The sequence below is a fragment of the Perca flavescens genome, chromosome 15 (assembly GCF_004354835.1).
Source record: "Perca flavescens isolate YP-PL-M2 chromosome 15, PFLA_1.0, whole genome shotgun sequence".
Classification (NCBI taxonomy): Eukaryota; Metazoa; Chordata; class Actinopteri; order Perciformes; family Percidae; genus Perca; species Perca flavescens.
Window position 1 is genome coordinate 1,507,968 of NC_041345.1, and position 20,905 is coordinate 1,528,872.

At 39.7% G+C, this 20,905-nt stretch overlaps 1 protein-coding gene across 5 annotated transcripts in view; it reads right to left on the reverse strand.

Moving 5' to 3' along the window:
- Positions 1 to 6,609: 6,609 nt before the first annotated feature.
- Positions 6,610 to 20,905, reverse strand: part of ilf3b (interleukin enhancer binding factor 3b) — a 43,956-nt gene continuing 29,660 nt past the window's right edge. For 3 of the 5 annotated variants that reach the window (XM_028598723.1, XM_028598725.1, XM_028598724.1), the window contains exons 14-18: positions 19,996 to 20,277; positions 18,626 to 18,758; positions 17,163 to 17,210; positions 11,840 to 12,259; positions 6,610 to 7,759 (exon numbers count right to left, since the gene is read on the reverse strand). In XM_028598723.1, coding sequence (XP_028454524.1) covers positions 7,614 to 7,759; positions 11,840 to 12,259; positions 17,163 to 17,210; positions 18,626 to 18,758; positions 19,996 to 20,277 — 1,029 coding nt within the window. In that variant the 3' untranslated portion in view covers positions 6,610 to 7,613. Of the gene's footprint in view, positions 7,760 to 11,839; positions 12,260 to 14,491; positions 15,049 to 17,162; positions 17,211 to 18,625; positions 18,759 to 19,995; positions 20,278 to 20,905 lie in introns of those variants that run through there. The other 2 variants (XM_028598726.1, XM_028598728.1) reach the window with 2 other exon arrangements.

The window sequence follows — 20,905 nt, forward strand, 5'->3', positions numbered from 1 at the left end:
TATTATAACAACAGCCTTACCTGTATCTTTATATACTGCATTTTGTCAATAAATAAAAATAAAAAGTAGTAGCGAGACCGGATGTGACGTCTCGTTCCCAACGGACGATTATCTTTATTATTATTATTATTATTATTATTATTATTATTATTATTATTATTATTATTATTATTATTATTATTATTATTATATGTGTGCTTGTTGTTGTAGTTTTACATATGGATTTATAATAAAAACAGCTGTACCTGTATCTTTATATACTGTATTTTGTCAATAAATTTAAATTAAAATAAATAAGTAGTAGCGAGACCGGAACTGACGTCTCGTTCCCAGCAACGGCCCTAAATTTCTTTTTAATCTGCGTGCTAAAGTTGCTTTAACCATGGATTTATTATAAGGACGGGCTTACCTGTATCTTTGTACATTTTATTTGATATATATATATATATATATATTATGATTTAAATTAGTTTAGCACAGTAAATACTGTAGTCAAGACAACAATTTCATTATCGTTTTATTTTTTACCTTTTCTCGTTAACCCGTGTGTTTTCTTCAGGTCAACTCTGACCCATTTTCAATGTTTTTTATATCAGAAATATCGGTTTCTTTAAACCAAATTTCCCCCCCAAAAAATAATAGTTTAAATGGTTTCAAAAACAGCATCGTGACTAAACTTTGACATGTAGCAGTCTCAACATTCTCTGATCTTAACTATTAGTCGAAATAATTCATAATTTCTGCTTTTTTATAACTCAAAAAATTAAGTATAATGTCATATAAATCAGGTTTATTGACCATGAAATAAAAGAAATGTTGAAAAAAACTTAAAAAGCGACAAAAAAAAAAAAAAAGCAAAAAAAAAAAAGAGACTTCCAGCTGACAGCGGAGTCTCTGAGCTTCATTGGCCTGTATGCTATTCATTTGCTAATACACAGCAAACCCCACACTTAAACATAGACAATCTATTCTTTAAATCTCGATACAAAACATTATGAAAAGACAAAGGAAAATGTGTGATACTTATCTTTCCACATACAGTTTATGGGTGTAATGGTTATTGTTTTTACTACTTCAGGTACTTCGTCTAGTGAGCAAGGTGATTCAGAGGGCATGTCAGTAGGTGATGGAGACACCGATGACAGAGAGGATCCTCATGTTCGTGCTGCCCCACCTGGACCTCACGGTATGTTGTGACATTTTATCTTTCAGTTTACATGACATTATGAGTGCCTTCCATTTAAATATCATGGAAGTTGTAATACTGACCACAAATTCACTTTGTAATTAATAATTTTGAATGAAACTTCATAAAAACTGAAGTAAGGACTGATCACGATTATTTATAATTTACAGATGTTTCACAGTCCAGAGCAGCAGGTCCTACACAGCCTCAACTCAAAGTATTTCCACGAACCATGCAAGGCAACAGGAAGAGGTCCTTCAACACCACCCATGGCTCGAGTACTCCCAAAGCCAAAACTCTGCTTACTGTTTTGCATGTCGACACTTCTCTTTACCAAACACCCCAGCATCTGTATTCACATCACAACTGGGATTCTCTCATTGGAAAAAGGCAATGTACAAAGATGGTGGATTTAAAGTACATGAAAAGTCAGAGGGTCATGTCAATGCCATGTTTGCATGGGGTGAGCACAAGAAGGCAATACTAACAGATTCTTCCATACGTGATGCCCTTAATGAAGCATGCAACAAGAAAGTCCAAGAGAATCGAAAATATATTAAAACAGTGGCTGAAGTACTTCTTTTGACGGCAACACAAAACATTGCACAACGAGGTCACCATGAGACAGAAGAGGCAGATAACGGAGGAAACTTTTTAGACATTTTAGAAATGATTGCAAAGCATGACCCAGTGGTACAGAATAAAATGAAGGGAAAGCAGAATGCCAAGTACACAAGCAGTGTAATTCAAAATGAAATCCTAGAATGCTTGGCAAATATGGTCCGTGAGGAGATAATTCAGGAAGTGAAGGAAAGTGAAGTGTTCTCTGTGATTGCTGATGAAACCAAAGACCTGAAAAAGAAGGAGCAGCTCTCACTGGTACTTAAGTACTACTACAATGGGGCAATGCACAAAAGTTTTCTTGACTTTCAACAAGCCACACGATTAGATGCAGAAGGACTCAAGGACAAAATCATCCACTGTTTGGAAAGATATGGACTTGAGTACAGAGCCAATCTTGTTGGACAAGGTTATGACGGAGCATCAGTAATGAGCGGGAAACACTCTGGAGTGGCAGCCAGAATAAAGACTGACGCAAAACATGCAGTTTATGTACACAGTAACGCACATTGCCTGAACTTGGTACTCATTGATACCGTGAAGGCAGTCCCAGAGGCTGATTGCTTTTTTGCACTACTGCAGAAGCTTTATGTGTATATGTCTGGGTCCTATGTTCACTAGAAGTGGCTGGATGTGCAAAAGGAAATGCATGAAGGTCAGCCGAGGGAGTTGCAGAAGCTCAGTGACACGAGATGGGTAGGTAGATACTTGGCCTGCAGGAATCTAATGGACCGATTACCTGCTGTACTTCGTGTTCTGCATGACATTGCTACAGAAAATAGTGGGGAAAGATCTGTAGATGCTCGAGGTTTGCCGACTCAGCTAGACCTAAGCTTTGTCAGTCTTATTGCGACCTTTCGAAGGCTCCGTGGGGATGCAAAGGTGCTGTCTGACACCCTCCAATCTCCTTCACTTGACCTTGCCATGGCAGTGGATTTAGTAAGTGCACTCAAAGACTCATTTCAGGAGTACAGAAGTGAAACATTTGTTGACAATCTGTGGAAAAGTATTGTAGACACTGCCACAAAGTGCAATATAGCCATTGAAAATGCAGAGAAAAAGAGGTCTCAAAACGTTAATTCCAGACTTGGTGGGTCTGTCATAACCTCTACATTGGGTCAGCACAAATGTAACGATGGTGACAAGGATTCCTTTAGGAGGACAATCTTCTACCCCATTGTGGACACCATACTTGGAGAGTTAGACAGGCGCTTTTCCAAAGACAATTGTGAAATAATGAGAGGAATACAAGCTTTGGACCCCAAAAGCAGATGTTTCCTTCAAGAGGAAGCAGTCTTTCGCCTGGGAGAAATTTATGAAAGTGACTCTGAAGATCTCAGTCATGAACTCCACCAGACAAGGAGGCTTTCGCAAAGGAAACAGCAAAGTGGAATGCTGAACTTGTCCGGTATTGTTGAACTTGCAGTGTTCCTTGAACCTTATAAGGATGTTTTTCACGAGCTTTTTCGTCTGTGCAAGATAGCCATAGCCCTCCTGGTAAGCAATGTGAGCGCAGCTTCTCAGCTCTTAAACTCATCAAGACCCATTTGCGCACAACGACGACAGATGACAGACTGAGCAACCTGGGTGTTCTCAGCATTGAGGCTAGAAGAGCAAAGTCACTTAACATGGACAAGTTTATTAAACTTTTTGCTACCAATCACCAAAACAGGAAAATTCATCTGATGTAAGATGGATGAACCCAGAATTTGTCTAATGGTCTTGTTTTTTTGTAGTTAAGGTTTGCTTGGTTTATGGTACAACTGTTTATGTACAATTTTCACAAGTTACATTATGAAGAAGCACCTTAACCCTTAAGTTATATTTGGTCTGGTGGCATTGCATTGGACTTTAAGTCTTGTCTTGTGGTCTTATGGCCCTATGTGAAAGCATTTTGTAGCAGCAGAATGAGCAAAACAAGAACTAGCTACCTCTATTGCACTTTGTTACTATTATTAGAATCCTCTATTGTTCATGAGAGTTTGAAGGTTTACATAACATTACTTCATAGTATACTTTGGAGTACTTTGGAGTTAAGATTTGTTTGGTTTTTGTTACAATTGTTTATGAATATGTAACAGGTTGTATATAGGTTCTGTTAAATTGCTGCTTAAATGGGGACAGCGCCGTCTTCCGGCGTCACTTTCACATTGCGCCACGGCGCTAAAAGTAAATGAATTCTGGGTAATCCACAGCAGAACTCCTGATAACTGCTGTGGTAAGTCGCATGTTAAACGCTGCAGAGACAATATTAGCCAAATTCTTTAAAGCCCACAACACAATGTTTTATTTTGCTGTATTTTTCTTGTGATGTAATTTAGAGATGAATGCTGTTTGTTTGGCGTCGAGTGAGTCATTGGTTTTAGGCTCAGAGCTGAATACTAAATGTAGCTTATTTTGCATGGCTTCTAAAGCTATTCCTCCGTCTGACTTACTGTGCCTTGTGTAGGGCTGTTTATGTCTCTGTCCGTGATGTCGACATGCCCATCTTGATTCAGCTTGGTTTCCCCATGTGCAGGTAATTGTTATTGAATTTCATGTTGACTTTTGTTATGTGACAATGTATGTTACTAAATTTTATACTATAAGAGCTATATTCCGGTGTTGACGACAATGTACTGTTTCATATACTGTATTTTTATATAGCAGAAATGCCTTAGAAGCTGAGGATTTAATTTATTTTACTGTGAAATAGACAGTATTGTAAAACATGTCTCACTATACTTTTGAATAAGTTTAATAAAAAAAAAGCAGAACTCCTGATAACTGCTGTGGGCTGTTTATGTCTCTGTCCGTGACGTCGACATGCCCATCCTGATGCAGCTCCACATACACATCACTTTGAGACTGATCCATAGAGGACCGTCACATATATTTATCATAAGTCAATTTATGAAGAACCATCTTAACCATGTATGATTCTAAGTCTTAACTGTTTGATTTAAATAAACTTGTTAATGTACGCTGAATCAAAGCCAACGTTTCAATTTATAACTTCATCAGGGCCTTGGACATGAATACTGTGTGTTGAAAAACCCTTTTTGCACATTTTCATACATCACAAGGAATCTTATAAAATGACATTATTCAGTCATCAGGCCATCCTCTGTGTTACCTGTATTGTTACCGGTTTGCTTTACTAATTTAAGTGCCATCTTGTGGTTAAATAAAAACACACCTGGCAAAGAACAAACCAAAAAATTCAAATTCCAGTATCTCCAACAAATTATATCTAAGCTCAATAATAACATAAACTAAGCATGTAAAGAACAACAAATATTTTTGTTTTTTCACTTACAAGCTTAGTTTATCTTTTGCTTACAGATACACTTTTTAATAAGGTCACATCTTTAAGCATTTTGGTTTGTTCTGTTGCCTGGATTGCTGTTTTTATGTAACCACAAGATGGCGCCTCAATTAGTAAAGCAAACACAGGTAACAATACAGGTGACACAGATGATGACTGATGAATGGTATTCTGTAGGATGAGTTAAGAGCAGTTGGATGTTGCTACTCTAATCTAACTTGTGAAGACACAAAGACTTTAATCCACTACAAGGAAATAGCTCTTAGAAAATGTGTACCCTATCCTGGACATAATTACTGATTAAAAATAGACATGTTAAAATAACCAGAGATACTTGAAGACTGGGATAGGTGGAAATGGAATTAAAAAATAAGACTTTTTAAAAACTATTTTTTTAACACGAGACAGAGAGAGAGGGGATGTGACATGCAGCAAAGGACTGGGAATCGAACCGCTGTCGGCTGCGTACATATACACATTAAACTTTGCTATGCCATGGCCACCCCACACTAGCTTGGTGTCCCATCTTGGCCACCCCAGTAAAAATGCTCTGGATAAGCCACTGCTCTCGCTGCTCTGTAGGTCCACGAGATCCTTTGTCCCCCACAGCCATCAGGCTTTTTAACACCACCTAAACACCACTCCCAAATATAATTATGCTGCTCTTATTCGGTTTTTAACTCTCTTGTGTATGCATTTGCATTGTATTTATTTATTAATTATGGGGAACCGTGTTGTGTATGGGAATGTTTGTGTGTGTTGCTGGACACTCAAATTTCCACACAGGTATGAATAAAGTATCCATCCGTCTATCCATCCATTTATCCATGCTGTGATTGGATCATGAATTTCGTGGCCAATTCTGATTGGTTTACTGAAAAGTAAACGCCTCTTAACAGCTAAATATTTTCAGGGAGAGAGAGTGGTGATTGCGTAAAATAGAAGTTATCCTGAAAGAAGTTGCGCTTCATTTTCATTTTTTTTTATGCCTTTTTTATATATTTTGGTGCCTTTATATATATATATATATATATATATATATATATATATATATATATATATATATATATATATATATATATATATATATATATATATAATTAATTAGTGGAGTTGACTACAGTATTTATGGAGTAGCATAAATACCGTAGTGAACTTGAAACAGATTTTTCTACTTTCTATAATATCCTATCAGTTGAACACATTCTTGGTACTTAAAGTCAAAACTGATAAAGCCCTATATTCAAAATAAAAATCATTTATTAATACAAACACACTTTGTTACACATTAACAGGAACAAATCTCACCCAATGAAAAAGCTACATCGAGCAGAAGTGTGGATTTAACATCAGAATGTAAAGTTAGTTATCCAGTAATTTCCAAAAAACATTTATTAAAATAACTACATCACATCAAATACGTTACAAAAGAAGCTGAAATTACAAGCGATGCAGAAAAGAACAAGCTGTTTTTGGGGGATCTATTGATTGATTTATTAAAAAAAAATTACAACAACCTTGGTTTGTTTTTGTTTTTTAATAGTTTCAACATGAGAAAAGAAAAACAGGCTGTCGCCGCGCAACTCTTGATAAGAAAGGAAACCGAAGTCAGAGCTCGTGAGTGAGTCATTCGTAGAATCCGCCTTCGTATCGAGTGATGAGGACTGGTAGCGTAGTTAAAAAAATAAAAATGAACTAAAATCACGAGACTAAGCACTGACCAGACCACTGAAAACAGAACCACTAAAAATCAGCCGCAACTCAGCTCCGACTCTTAATGTCCGGACTCAATTTCGTGCCCACATGTGCTACTCATAAACCCAAAAGCACATAGGAAGCAAACGCTGAAAAAGGCAAAGAGAGCACAGGTTAAGTAGCGATGGCCAACATGGAGCTTCTTGGAGCATTTGATTTATTTTGTGAGCCCACTAGATGGCTCTCCGTTTGAAGACAAACACTCCAGGAAATGGCAGCTCAGTGTGCTTTCAACCCTCAATGTGAAATCATGACTTTGCGTAAACATTTTTATCCGTTTTGGGTTTTATCTGTACGCATTTTGAGCTATCTGCGTGTACGTCTACACTGTATACAGCTGAATGATCTTAATAAGTGGTGTATGTATGACACGCCAATTCGTATGCCATTTTACCGCGTTATCAAGACACATACATAATGGATTTTCGGCCTTTCATACTTCTCTCTATGGCGTCAATTCACACGCAATCGCAAGGTAATGGAAGTCAATGGAGGCCAAACGGCAGTTGATAAATGCGCTAAAACAACCTGAGTATGCGTCTTGCACACACCAATAATGGCATACGAACTGGCGTGTCCTGAGATCAGTGTGCAGACCTTTTTGTTAAACATATAGAGGGCTCAGAATAATGAAAAAAGTGCTTCCAGAAGCTCCATTTGGCCATCAGTACCGGGTGAGCCTTCAATCACTTTCTTTGGAGAAGACTCGAGACAGGTTGGTTCACAGAGGGGAGCGATTAGAGTTTATCTGTACTGGTAGTTCATGCTGCTGTCCCCCCCCCCGCCGTAGCCCACTGGGTTGTGGTACTGAGATTGGTTGGTGCCAAAGCCCTGGCTCCCTCCTCCGGTGCCACCTCCCTGGGAGTTGTAGTTGGACTGGCTGTTGAAACCTACCGGGAGAAGAGTGGGATAGTTAGTCAAACTGTTCTGTAAGAAGGTATTATATTACGACAACAATTTCCCTCCAGATTAATAAAAGTTCCATCTAGGGGTAGGGGCTGCTCGATTATGGAAAAAATAATAATCACAATTATTTTGGTCAATATTGAAATCACGTTTAGTTAACCCGATTACTCGTTAACATGTGGATATAATGGATAGAGTCCAGGGTAGGGCTCAACGATTAATTGCATTTGCATTGCGATTTCCTAATCGCAAAGGCTGCGATTTGGTCTCGATTTGATGACTCGCGAGAGCAAATCAGCCTGCACTCCGCAGAGAAAGCATCAACTTAGCACGCTAACGCTACACCGTACCTTGAGCTGATCTATGTCATTCAAACAACTCTGAGTTGAAGTTTAAATCTTTTACAGCCAGTTTAATAAAATGAAGGGTTTTGTTCGGGCTCGAGTCCATACATGCAGTTAATGGACACAGGCACGCAGAACTGAAGGCTCGGTTGGCAACGAGCTAGCTCTGATTAGCGGTTAGCTCCGGTTAGCGGTTAGCTCCGTTATAAAGATATGGGTGGAGGAGCTGCCACTGAGAGGGGTAACAACCAGACTGATAAATGACGGTTCGGGGAGCTTTCACAGCAGCGTGGCCGCGGGGTTTCAACGGTGTCATTAGTACAGTTAATCCCACGGCAAGACCAGCAGCAGCTAACGTAACGATAGCCTCTCTGAGCTAGTGCAGTGTTGACGTGTCGTGCACACGGCACGCAACTTCACGAGGGGGAGGGGCTGGAGGCAGCTCCTCTCAGTGCACTGTAAAAGTATGTATGTATGTATGTATGTATGTATGTATATATATATAATCCATTTTACTACTGTTACAGATATCACACATAACGTTACACAGCTAATGAACAGTTCCACACACATCACATGTCCACTCACTATGACCACTACTACTGGCATTACTAAACATTGGGCCGAAATATCATCACATGTTCACTCACTAGGACCACTACTACTGTAATTACTAAACACTGGGCCCGCAGGGTTAGCTAACGTTAGCTGTTCCAAGACAACAGAGTTTGTTTTTCCTTTTTTTTGCTCACCAAACGCTGCTGCCATCTTTACTCGCGCTGATTTTTTTTAATTCCAGCGGATGATATGCACACGACTGGCCTCCCTGACTGGCTTCGGGAGGGGGGGGGGCGCGTGTCATTCAGAACGCAAGACAAAATAAGAGTTTGTTCTTGCAAAAACAAAATATATAATAAATAGGGCTGGGCATCGAGAACAGATTCCTAATCGGAATAGTTTCAAAAATTACGATTCCATCGGAATCGTTTCTGTATTGGAATCGTTTGGAGGATTCAAATCCGACCATCACTTCCCAATTTAACATGCGCAAGTTTGGGTTTCCGTAGCGACCAGGCGCTTGTTGTGTTGCAGCCATGGAGCTCAGTAAGCGGTGCTCTAGCGGTGCTTTATTTTACGTTGATGAAGCCTCGTCAAACTGCAACCCACCACCGAATCAAAATAAAACTTTCCTCTTATTTGTGAAATAAGCATGTGACCCGTTTCAACTCCACCACTCGAAGAATCGGAATTGAGAATCAATAAGAACCGGAATCAGAAGGAAGAATCTGAATCAGAATCGTTAAAATCCAAACGATGCCCAGTTTTGAACAAGCTATACATGCTTTTATTTCTTCTCGTTTGGACTATTGTAATGCACTTTATATGGGTATGAATCAAAACTCACTCTCACGCTTACAGCTAGCCCGACTTTTAACAGGAAAAAGCACACGCATGTAACTCCAGTTCTTGCCTCATTGCATTGGCTCCCTGTTAGTTTTAGGATTGATTTTAAGATTTTATTGTTTGTTTTTAAAGCTGTGAATGGACTGGCCCCAACATATATTTCGGACCTCATCCAAATTTATACGCCAGCACATTACACACTATACACTTTTATTCTTTGGCTTTTAATTCTGTGTGAGTTATGTGGTCCACTGTGGGGTTTATTCTTTTTATTCGTTCTATATTTTATATATTTTTAAACCTGATGTTTTTATTTTGTTTAAATAATTTTATATTAATTGTTTTGTATGTTCTGAGTCTTCTGTGCAGCACTTTGGAAACTTTGTGCTTGTAAAATGTGCTATAGAAATAAAGTGGATTGGATTGAAAAACAGAACATGGCAAAATAATCTTTTCTCGATTATACTATTTTGTTGATCGTTGGGAGCCAAAAATTGAAATTCAATTCATTGCACAGCCCTATCTAGGGTGTATGATATATCAACTCAATATTGTTTGTGATATCACTGCTAGCATAACACAAAAAACGGCTGGCAGACACCTCGCAAATAACCTCAGACTTCTTCGCCCCCTAGTGTTCTGGCGGTGAAATGCACCACAATGCAAAAACACGAGACTAAGCACTGACCAGACCACTGAAAACAGAACCACTAAAATTCTGCCGCAACTCAGCTCTGACTCTTAACAAAGTCCGGACTCAATTTCGTGCCCACATGTGCTACTCATAAACCCAAAAGTACATAGGAAGCAAACGCTGAAAAAGGCAAAGAGAGCACAGGCCAAATTAAGCTTCTTGGAGCATTTGATTTATTTTGTGAGCCCACTAGATGGCTCTCGGTTTGAATGTACCGCGAAAACGCACCGCGATGCAACCCCGACACAGAACTCCCAAAGGGTCACAACACCGTAGGAGCGACAGCGTGGAGTTGACACAGAAGCATAAAACAGCCTTTAGGGTTAGAGTTCATGTGTCATGACACTCATGTAGATACCTTCAAGTAAAATGTTACCCTTTTATGGATAGAATAATAAGTCAACGAGTGTTCGTTGTCCTTACTTGAATTACAAGTTTAATAAAGGGGCTTTTACACCTCCCTCCTTTGGTCCTTTCAGTTTGATCTGAACCAAAGTTAAAAGGGATGATAGAATGATTATATAGGGTGTTTCACACTGTTCCTTAAGGTCTCCTAATGGGGTATGAAACATTGGTTGGGCTGAAAACAGTTTCAAATTGTGAGATTTGCAGAGGAAAGAGGTGTCAATGGGATTTTGAGCTTCGATGTATGTCCTATTTATGCACCGTTATTGTTGGAAGAGTTTCCAGGCAACATAGAATAGGAAAAGATGTTTACATGTCATTTAGACACAAATACATATTAATAAATGACATTTTGATGTTTGAAAGTCTCGAGGTTTTGACATAAATGCAGATATATGAATGTCATTTAAAAAAATATTTATCGATTGTCAAATATTGCACCTGTCAATACAGAAGGAAATATTCAAACACAAAAATATTGACAAAATAAAGTTGCGGAACACTCATTTCATATCATTTCATTTTATCAATGGGAAACATAAATGTGTCCAGACAAGGCTAGCAGCAGCGGCAGCAGTCAAAGTTGGACTGGCAAAGATGGCTACGTCGTGCATCACACGTAGTAAACATTGTGGTTTTTTACAATTTTAAGCACTTTTGTTGTAACCAAATGAAGAAGTGGTAAACATAGTGCTGTATACTGCTACCTATAGACATGTCTCTACAGTCTTATTAGGAGTTAAACATAGTGCTGTATACTGCTACCTATAGACATGTCTCTACAGTCTTATTAGGAGTTAAACATAGTGCTGTATACTGCTACCTATAGACATGTCTCTACAGTCTTATTAGGAGTTAAATACCGCCTGATTAGTTATTTTGGAGCTTGTGCAGTAGCCTAACGTTAACGTTAATCAAAACCTAATTTTCATGTATCAAACTGTGAAATATATTTGTGTAATATGTCAATAACTGGGTGAACAGAATCCTAAATGTTACTAAAAATTTTATAAAAATCCATCTTTTCGACTCGTAGTATCGTGGGACCAAAAGAACGAAACAACCCCGCGGTTATTCGTTATTCGACACGCATGCAACGTCACACTCGAGCTACAAGTCGCGATTACGAGACAAAAAGAACGCACCATAACTTGGTACAGCATCCACAGACCAAAAAGTTACTCTTAAGTTTCCATAGAATCACCCCTCCGACTCACCTTCATAACTGTATTCTTGGCTCCCTCCAGCCCCTCCTGTCACCTGGCTTGGATAGGCAGTGCTGTACGAGTATCCGGCTGTTCCCCCTGGGTTCTGGTTAAAACTCTTCTTCCCCTGCCCATAGCCCTGGCCATACTGGTTATATGAGCCCTGCACTGGGGGGCTGCTGGACTGGAACGCCCCTGCAGGTCCACTGTTCACCCCCGGTGGCCCTGGAAAGGGGGCCTTCCCTCCCTTGTGCATTGGGGGTTTCTTTTTGATGGTTTTGGCGGCCGAAGTGGCAGAGTACGCTGCTGCATCGTTCTGGTAGTAACCGTAGGAGCCCTGAGCCGATCCTGGTGCCATGCTGGCTGGGGGGCCACCTGACGGGCTGCTAGACACCCCGGCTCCTCCATTTGTGCCACCATTGTTGTAGTAATCTGGGAAATAACAGCATGGCACATGGTCTTAAAAATGGGCAACTTGATATATTCTTAACACACATGACTGTGGTGTAGTTAAGAAATTAATTCAGACCCTGGAGCAACACAGAAGTGAATGGTGATGTCACATTTATTAAAAAAAAACAACCCAACATATAAAAACAACTGGCGCAAGAAGTCTTCCCCTCCCAAACATTCATCAGATTTCTTAATTCAGCAAACAGTCCATGTGTGCAAACTCAGTTCATCGATGCCCAACACCGTTACGGAGCTGATCGTGCATCTACCAAACGCTGCCCAAGTAAAAGGCAGTCATGCATTCAGTGGAGCTGTGACCTAAAGCCCAGTTCAGACCAAAGATTGGCTACGAGACGGTGTATAATCTCAACAGCAACGACTCTCTGTACTTTTTTTGTAGCCCAATATAATTTCTAGTGTCTTAAAATATGAACGAGGATAGTTATAGTGAGTTACTTCCTACAGTGGCATTTCTAGTAGAGATTAAACAGCGAAAACAAGAGTTGCATTTCTCTAATTCCCAACTGTGGTCATTTTAGAAAAAAAAAAAAAAAAAAAAGTGTTTACTAGCGATGACGTGCAGTGAATGGTTAATGTGCTTTTACGTCCGTTTCGGTGAGCCTAGAGGGGAGAATATGCCATTTTAAAAGTTTACTTTTACGGTAGCTAGCCAACAGTAGACTACAGAGAAAGGGGGAGATTTTTACGTCCGTTTCGGAGCGACAGAGGGAAGTGGAACCGAAATGAGGAGCCAAAATTTGCGTTTTAATCCGGTCCGATTCCTACCGGTTGCGTAGGAACTGGTTTTTGGTACCCAACCCTATTCACAGCTTTGTTCTAAGTCCGCTCCCTCCCTTCAGTCACTCTCTAGCTCTTCGGACCACATATCGCGCTGGTTAAACCTTCTAAAACTCTGCCATTTTGACAGTTTGTGACATAGAAATAAAATGTAATATGGATCATTTTAATTCTATAATTTCTAGCTGACTTTACAAACTGACTTCTCTCTATTGGCTGTTGAATCAGGAGAGGTCTCTTACGTTGTAAATCAAGCCTCTGGAGGCTGGACCAGCTGGGTCGCAGCAACGCCATCAGCTGGTTACTTTTCCCTGCGCAGTTCTAAAAACCATTTCGTCTCAAATCTCCGGTCCGAACTTGCCTTTACAGTGTTGCTGATATGACACAGAAACAGCAGATTCTACATTAACAACGTGGCCATTTTATAAAAAAAAAAAAAAAAAAAAAAAAAAAAAAAAAGAAGCTAATCAGACATTCAAAAAACATACAGATCAATCATGATTGAAAGTGACAGAAAAGTTATTAAGAGTGAAATATAAACAAGTAAAAACAATTCATGTTGTGACAGAAACCAGGCAGTTGCAGTCTTGACACAATAAAAAAAAAAAAAAAAAAAAAAAAATGTCCAGCTTCCAGATGCCTTCACTTACAAAAAGGTGCACTATGAGTTCCTGCATGGTTTCATTTAACTCAAATGGTAGTAGGGCTTCCACCTCTTAGTTGATTAGTCATTTTTTATGCTTATTCATTCTTAATTACTAATTTCCAAGAAACATCTGAGCACATTTATGGTAAACACAAGATTTAAAGTGGTGCTTTTGTAGGATTAATTGTGGAGAAACTCAGTTTTACAGATGGTTAATTAACTACATTTATATTGTGCTTTTCTAGTCTTAACCACCTCTCAAAGCGCACAGCTCTGTCAATTAAATCAACTAATCGATTAGTCGACAAAATCGTATAAGTGTTAGTCGACTAAGCATTTCTTTAGTCGACGACAGCCCTAAATGGTAGTCATCTCTCCTTGATCCGCTAACTGCCTGGCCCCTGAACACACCGTGAAAAAGCCTGGTCTCAGTAGACAACACAGGGCTCGTAAACGTCAAAACAGTAGGGGGCACAGGCTGTGCACCGAAATACAACACACCACTCCAGCCAATCACAGACAAGATGGTTGGAGGAGGGGGTGGGAGTTAGTGCGCAGAGTTGATCGAGTAGCGTGAGTTGTTGATTATAACGTGTCATGACTAACTGACCAACTGTGACTAACCCCAACACCCTCCTCCGACCATCTTGTCTGTGATTGGCTGGAACGTGGTGTGTTGTATTTCGGTGCACAGCCTGTGCCCCCTAGTGTGTGTTTGACGTTTACGAGCCCTGTGTTGTCTCCCGAGACCGGGCTTTTTCACGGTGTGTTCAGGGACCAGGCAGCTAGCGGATCAAGGAGAGAGGACTCCCATTTCAGACAAAAATGAAACCATGCAGAAACTCATAGTGCACCTTTAATCATGATCCAATTTAAAAAACAGAAACAAAGCCCTGTCCCACCCTCCTAAGTCCCGACACATGGAGGTAATTAACACAAAAGTCAGCCCCGCTCTGCAAGTTTGCAGACATCCAGCCGGTCAGGTACATCCACAGAAGGGGACTCGTGGCTACATGCATTGCAGAGGCCGATCGTCTCCCCGAGGTGTCAGGACACGAGAAGTGGGATTGGCGAGACGTTGTCACTTTATTCATTCTCCAGGGTTGCGGACTTGGTGGTGAAGAGAGTTCATGATGATGCCGGGACACTACTGAGAATTTTGTCCATTTATTTTTTGTCTTTTTTTTTTTTTTACTCCTCTACAGGTTTTTGTGTGTGTGTGTGTGTGTGTGTGTGTGTGTGTGTGTGTGTGTGTGTGTGTAAAACTGGGGGAGGATTTATGTCGCAAACTCGTGGTAGCCATAGCAGTCTGAGACAAAGTCACCTAAAGAGTGAGACAGGGCAGAGAAGGGGTGGGGGGAAAATATCAAAATTAGATTTGGATTTTTTTTTTTCTGCCTTTAAGAAAAGGAGAGGCAGTTGAAATGACTAATTTTGGTCGGATTGCATTCAAACTGAGTTGTTGGGTTTTTTGATTATTATTATTTATTTATTTTTTTTAGATTTCTCTGCTCCTGTCACGCTCAGGTAGGTCAGTCCTCAGAACGGGCTGCCAGAGGGAAGAAAAAAGGGGTTCTCAAAAAAAAAACTTGTCCAAAAAAAATATATATACAGATTCAAACCTGTGGCTTAAAGCAGAGAAATGTAAAATCATGGAACTGGGAACATCCCAACATGTTTTATCGTTATCTGGTCTTGTTTGCCGTTTACTCTGGAGTCAATTAATCACTCTCCAGAATAGACTACATAGGTACATGTAACACAGATAAGACTTTGTTTTTGTCACAGTCCTGACCGGACACATCATCCTGTGTCCCAGGACACAACATCTATTTCTACCCAGAAGCCTTAGACCTCCTGCACACTGGCTGTGTGGCGTGAGCGTGGTGTTTTCTATGTCTACATGTAGGTTTCTCCAAAAGTCACGCAATTTGGATCAACCTTGTTCAACATATAGGGACATATACAGTACAGGCCAAAAGTTTTGACACACCTTCTCATTAAATGTTTCTTTATTTTCATGACTATTTACATTGTAGATTCTCACTGAAGGCATCAAAACTATGAATGAACACATATGGAATTATGTACTTATCAAAAAGTGTGAAATAACTGAAAACATGTCTTATATTTTAGATTCTTCAAAGTAGCCACCCTTTGCTTTTTTTTGATAACTCTGCAAACCCTTGGTGTTCTCTCAATGAGCTTCATGAGGTAGTCACCTGAAATGGTTTTACCTTCACAGGTGTGCTTTTCAGGGTTAATTAGTGGAATTATTTCCCTTATTAATAAAAAAAGCAAAGGGTGGCTACTTTGAAAAATCTAAAATATAAGACATGTTTTCAGTTATTTCACAATGTAAATAGTCATGAAAATAAAAAGGAAACTCATTGAATGAGAAGGTGTGTCCAAACTTTTGGCCTGTACTGTATATTCGGGCCTTTTGTCCCCCCTTTATTTCAGAGTGAGAGACAGTGGATAGACAGGAAAGGTGAGAGAGACGTGGGATGACACACCGCAAAGAACCGGCAAAATTACGAATCCCACTATGGCCACGCCAGGACCCAGTTGGCGTGGCCATAGTAGTCGATAGTTGGGGTTGCAGCTCCAAAACTTTGGAATGGACTGCCTCTGCACATTAGACAGGCCTCCTCTCTGTCTAATTTTAAAACCCACCTCTTTTCTTTGGCTTTTAACACCAGGTAGAGTGTTGATCTTATGCGTATGCTTGCTTATTTTAATTGTGTGCAGACAGTGCATTTTAATTTATTCAACTTATTTAATTTTATTTAAATTTTTATGGCATTTATCTTTATATTGGGTACCTCTGTGCTTTTATTGTGTTTACTGTTTGTGCAGCACTTTGGAAAAGTTGTGTTTGTTAAAATCGTGCTATACAAATAAAGTGGATTGGACATTTGACCTCGAGTGGTTAAGGTTAGGATAGCCGATTGGTCAGTGGATAGGACCTGAACTAATTAGGTTACGTTACCTTGTGTAAGCATGTACGCCTGGCCAGTAGTAGCTATTGAAGGGCAGGTCTTTGCGTGGCCACGGTGGTAGAAAAAAAAATATCGCAAAGGGCAACAAGTCGGATATGAATCCGGGTCACTGCAAAGACCTCAGCCTACATGGGGCGCACGCTCTTACTGGGTGAGCTAGAGGTTAGGGTTAGATCTAAATGTAATTTATTAATATGTATTTGTGTCAAAATTACATAAACATCTTTTCGTATTCTATGTTGCCTGGAAACGCTTCTAACACGCTTGCATGTTGCGTGAAAAATAGGAGTCGGTTTATTTCTAGCATGCACGTGTTTTCGGGGCGGCTCGAGCCACGCGTGTCACACAGCCAGTGTGCAGGAGATCTAAGTACAGCCCAGACAAAGAGTACATATCCAGTCAAACCAGGATTATAGAGAATGAAAGAAATACTCACTGTATCCGGAGTTAGCATTGTTCCCGTAACCATATGTCCCGAAGCCACCTGGCAGGATGAAGCACATTTAATATGCTTATTTATTAAGTTAAGAATGTCTACCAACTCTTTACCGGTACACACAGGATGTCTTATGGCTGTGCAATTAATCAAAATTTAAAATCGTGATTATGATTTCGGCTCCTGATGATCACAAAAACAGAATAATCGAGAAAAACCATTAATTAGCTCATTACGTTTTGCAAGTAAACTTATTTTCTCTCGTGTTCTGAATGAAAAAATAAAGTTTAAATAGGAAAAGTATTAAAGACAAATTTCACAATTGTATTTTTTTACTGTTGATTTATTTAACTTTTTCCGCTGTTTTTTTAAAGTTCAATGATTGCAACATCTTCCCAGAACTCAACGAGTAATTGTGTTAAATTATCGGGATTTCAATATTCAGGGTTCATACGCACTTTAACCAATACTTTTCCATGACTTTGTTGGCAAATTTCCATGACTATGTATTCCTGAAAAGGTCAGTCGACATTCTACAATAAGAATACTAATCTGAGTTAAAGTTGACCCTCAAAGGTTTAACTATAAATGAATGATAATGTCTGTGGTTCATAATGGGATTCTTAATATCTCTCCCCGAATACAACGCTGAGGTTAAGACCAGGTGAAAATACATTTATTAATGACATATTATTATGCTGTTAAAAACAATTCCATGACTTTTCCAAAACTTTCTGGATCTTTTTAGGTTTCCAAAACCTTTCCAGGCCTGGAATTTGCCTTTTTCAAATTCCATAACTTTTCCAGTTTTTTTAAAAACGTATATGAACCCTGAATATTGACCGAAATAATTGTGATTATACAGTACAGGCCAAAAGTTTGGACCCACCTTCTCATTCAATGAGTTTCCTTTTATTTTCATGACTATTTACATTGTAGATTCTCACTGAAGGGATCAAAACTATGAAGGAACACATATGGAATTATGTACTTAACAAAAAAGTGTGAAATAACTGAAAACATGTCTTATATTTTAGATTCTTCAAAGTAGCCACCCTTTGCTTTTTTATTAATAAGGGAAATAATTCCACTAATTAACCCTGACAAAGCACACCTGTGAAGGTAAAACCATTTCAGGTGACTACCTCATGAAGCTCATTGAGAGAACACCAAGGGTTTGCAGAGTTATCAAAAAAAGCAAAGGGTGGCTACTTTGAAGAATCTAAAATATAAGACATGTTTTCAGTTATTTCACACTTTTTTGTTAAGTACATAATTCCATATGTGTTCATTCATAGTTTTGATGCCTTCAGTGAGAATCTACAATGTAAATAGTCATGAAAATAAAGAAACACATTGAATGAGAAGGTGTGTTCAAACTTTTGGCCTGTACTGTATATTTTTTTTCCCCCCCTAATCGAGCAGCCCTAGGATGTCAGCTACAGTAAAAAGTGTGTTTTTACCTCCTTGGCCGTAGCCTCCTCCGTTATTGAAGCCTCTGCCCCTTCCACGCCCTCCTCTGCCTCTCCCTCTACCCCTGGGCAAGGCAGCGTCTGCGGCGCCTGGCGCTCCCATCATGCCAAAGCAGGGCGTGTGCTACAGAGGAAAGGAACATTTTATTTACACTTTTTAATCAATGCTATACAGAAGGGAACAGGGTTTGGACACAAGCCAAATCCACAGATCTTCAAGACGACAGAACAAACACTGGAAATGGAAAAACTCTAAGTCAGTCAGAAATCTAACAGAAAAATTGAATAAATTGTATCCAGAGCATATAGTTAGAAGAATAAGTAAACTAATAAATGCATACTGTAGATGGATACGCATGCTCATTAACTATGCCCTTGTAGGCGAGCTGCACCAATCGCATGTATGTGATATAGACGGGCCAGAAGCGAGCTAAACAGTTTAATCTACCAGTTAGCTCCTCTGGTAGCTAAGAGTTTAATCCAACAGTTAGCTCCACTGGTAGCTAAGAGATTAATCTACCTGTTCGCTACTCTGGTAGCTAAGAGATTAATCTACCAGTTAGCTACTCTGGTAGCTAAGAGTTTAATTTACCAGTTATCTCCTCTGGTAGCCAAGAGTTTAATCTACCAGTTAGCTCCTCTGGTAGCTAAGAGTCTAATCTACAAGTTAGCTCCTGTGGTAGCTAAGAGATTAATCTACAAGTTAGCTCCTCTGGTAGCTAAGAGTTTAATCTACCAGTTAGCTCCTCTGGTAGCTAAGAGTTTAATCTACCAGTTATCTCCTCTGGTAGCTAAGAGTCTAATCTACCAGTTATCTCCTCTGGTAGCTAAGAGTTTAATCTACCAGTTATCTCCTCTGGTAGCCAGGAGTTTAATCTACCAGTTAGCTCCTCTGGTAGCCAAGAGTTTAATCTACCAGTTAGCTCCTCTGGTAGCCAAGAGTTTAATCTACCAGTTATCTCCTCTGGTAGCTAAGAGTCTAATCTACCAGTTATCTCCTCTGGTAGCTAAGAGTTTAATCTACCAGTTATCTCCTCTGGTAGCCAAGAGTTTAATCTACCAGTTAGCTCCTCTGGTAGCCAAGAGTTTAATCTACCAGTTAGCTCCTCTGGTAGCCAAGAGTTTAATCTACCAGTTAGCTCCTCTGGTAGCTAAAATTAATCTCCCATTTATCTCCTCTGGTAGCCAAGCGTATAGGGCTCTGGATATGTCACCCTGTGTATTGTTGTGATTGGTCGTAGTGTTATCTAATTGCGTGCAGTGAGATTTTCAAATGCATGCTTGGAGTTGGGCCATTTCCATTACTCAATACCAGACCCTTAATCTTTCAGATCTGGATTTCCAGGCTACTGGGTGCTTACCATGGGTGGTCCTTTTTTCTTTTTCGCTGCCTCAGCCATAGATCCCTCAGGGAAGAGCCGCTCCAAAGCAGCCAGCGCAGCGTACGCCTTGGCCACCTTCTTATTGGATCCCGTCCCCTGAAACTTCTGGCCGTCTATCTCCACCTCCATGACGAAACGTTTGTCGTGGCTGCCGCCAGTCTCCGAGATGAGCTCGTACTTCAGGCCTCGGCGCTTCTCGTTCAGCTCCATCACAGGGTTCTTGCCGTGTTTAGTGAGGATTGGTCCCTGTTGGCGAGCAGTCTGACAGTTAAGAGACACGGTCAGTAGAATTATTGCCTTTTCAACCTGGACCCCATTTTCCAATGTTATTGTGTCTAAGTGACCGATGGGAAGAACAATCTTTGACATTGGTCCAGCTGTCGATATTCTACGTGTCCAACATTATGGAAAGGATTTCTAAAGGAGCTCAACCTTTCTGTTGAAGAGTAAGATGCTTTTTTAAAAAACATTAGTGAAGTTGCGTTCGCTAAACCCACCTGACTCCATGTAAATAAACAGTAAAAGTTTGGACACACCTTCTCATTCAATGGGTTTCTTTATTTTCATGACTATTTACATTGTAGATTCCCACTGAAGGCATCAAAACTATGAATGAACACATATGGAATTATGTACTCAACAAAAAAGTGAAATAACTGAAAACATTCAAGCCTTTTTTGTTAACTCTGCAAACCCTTGGTGTTCTCTCAATGAGCTTCATGAGTTTTTCCCTTATTAATAAAAAAGCAAAGGGTGGCTACTTTGAAGAATCTAAAATATAAGACATGTTTTCAGTTATTTCACACTTTTTTGTTAAGTACATAATTCCATATGTGTTCATTCATAGTTTTGATGCCTTCAGTGAGAATCTACAATGTAAATAGTCATG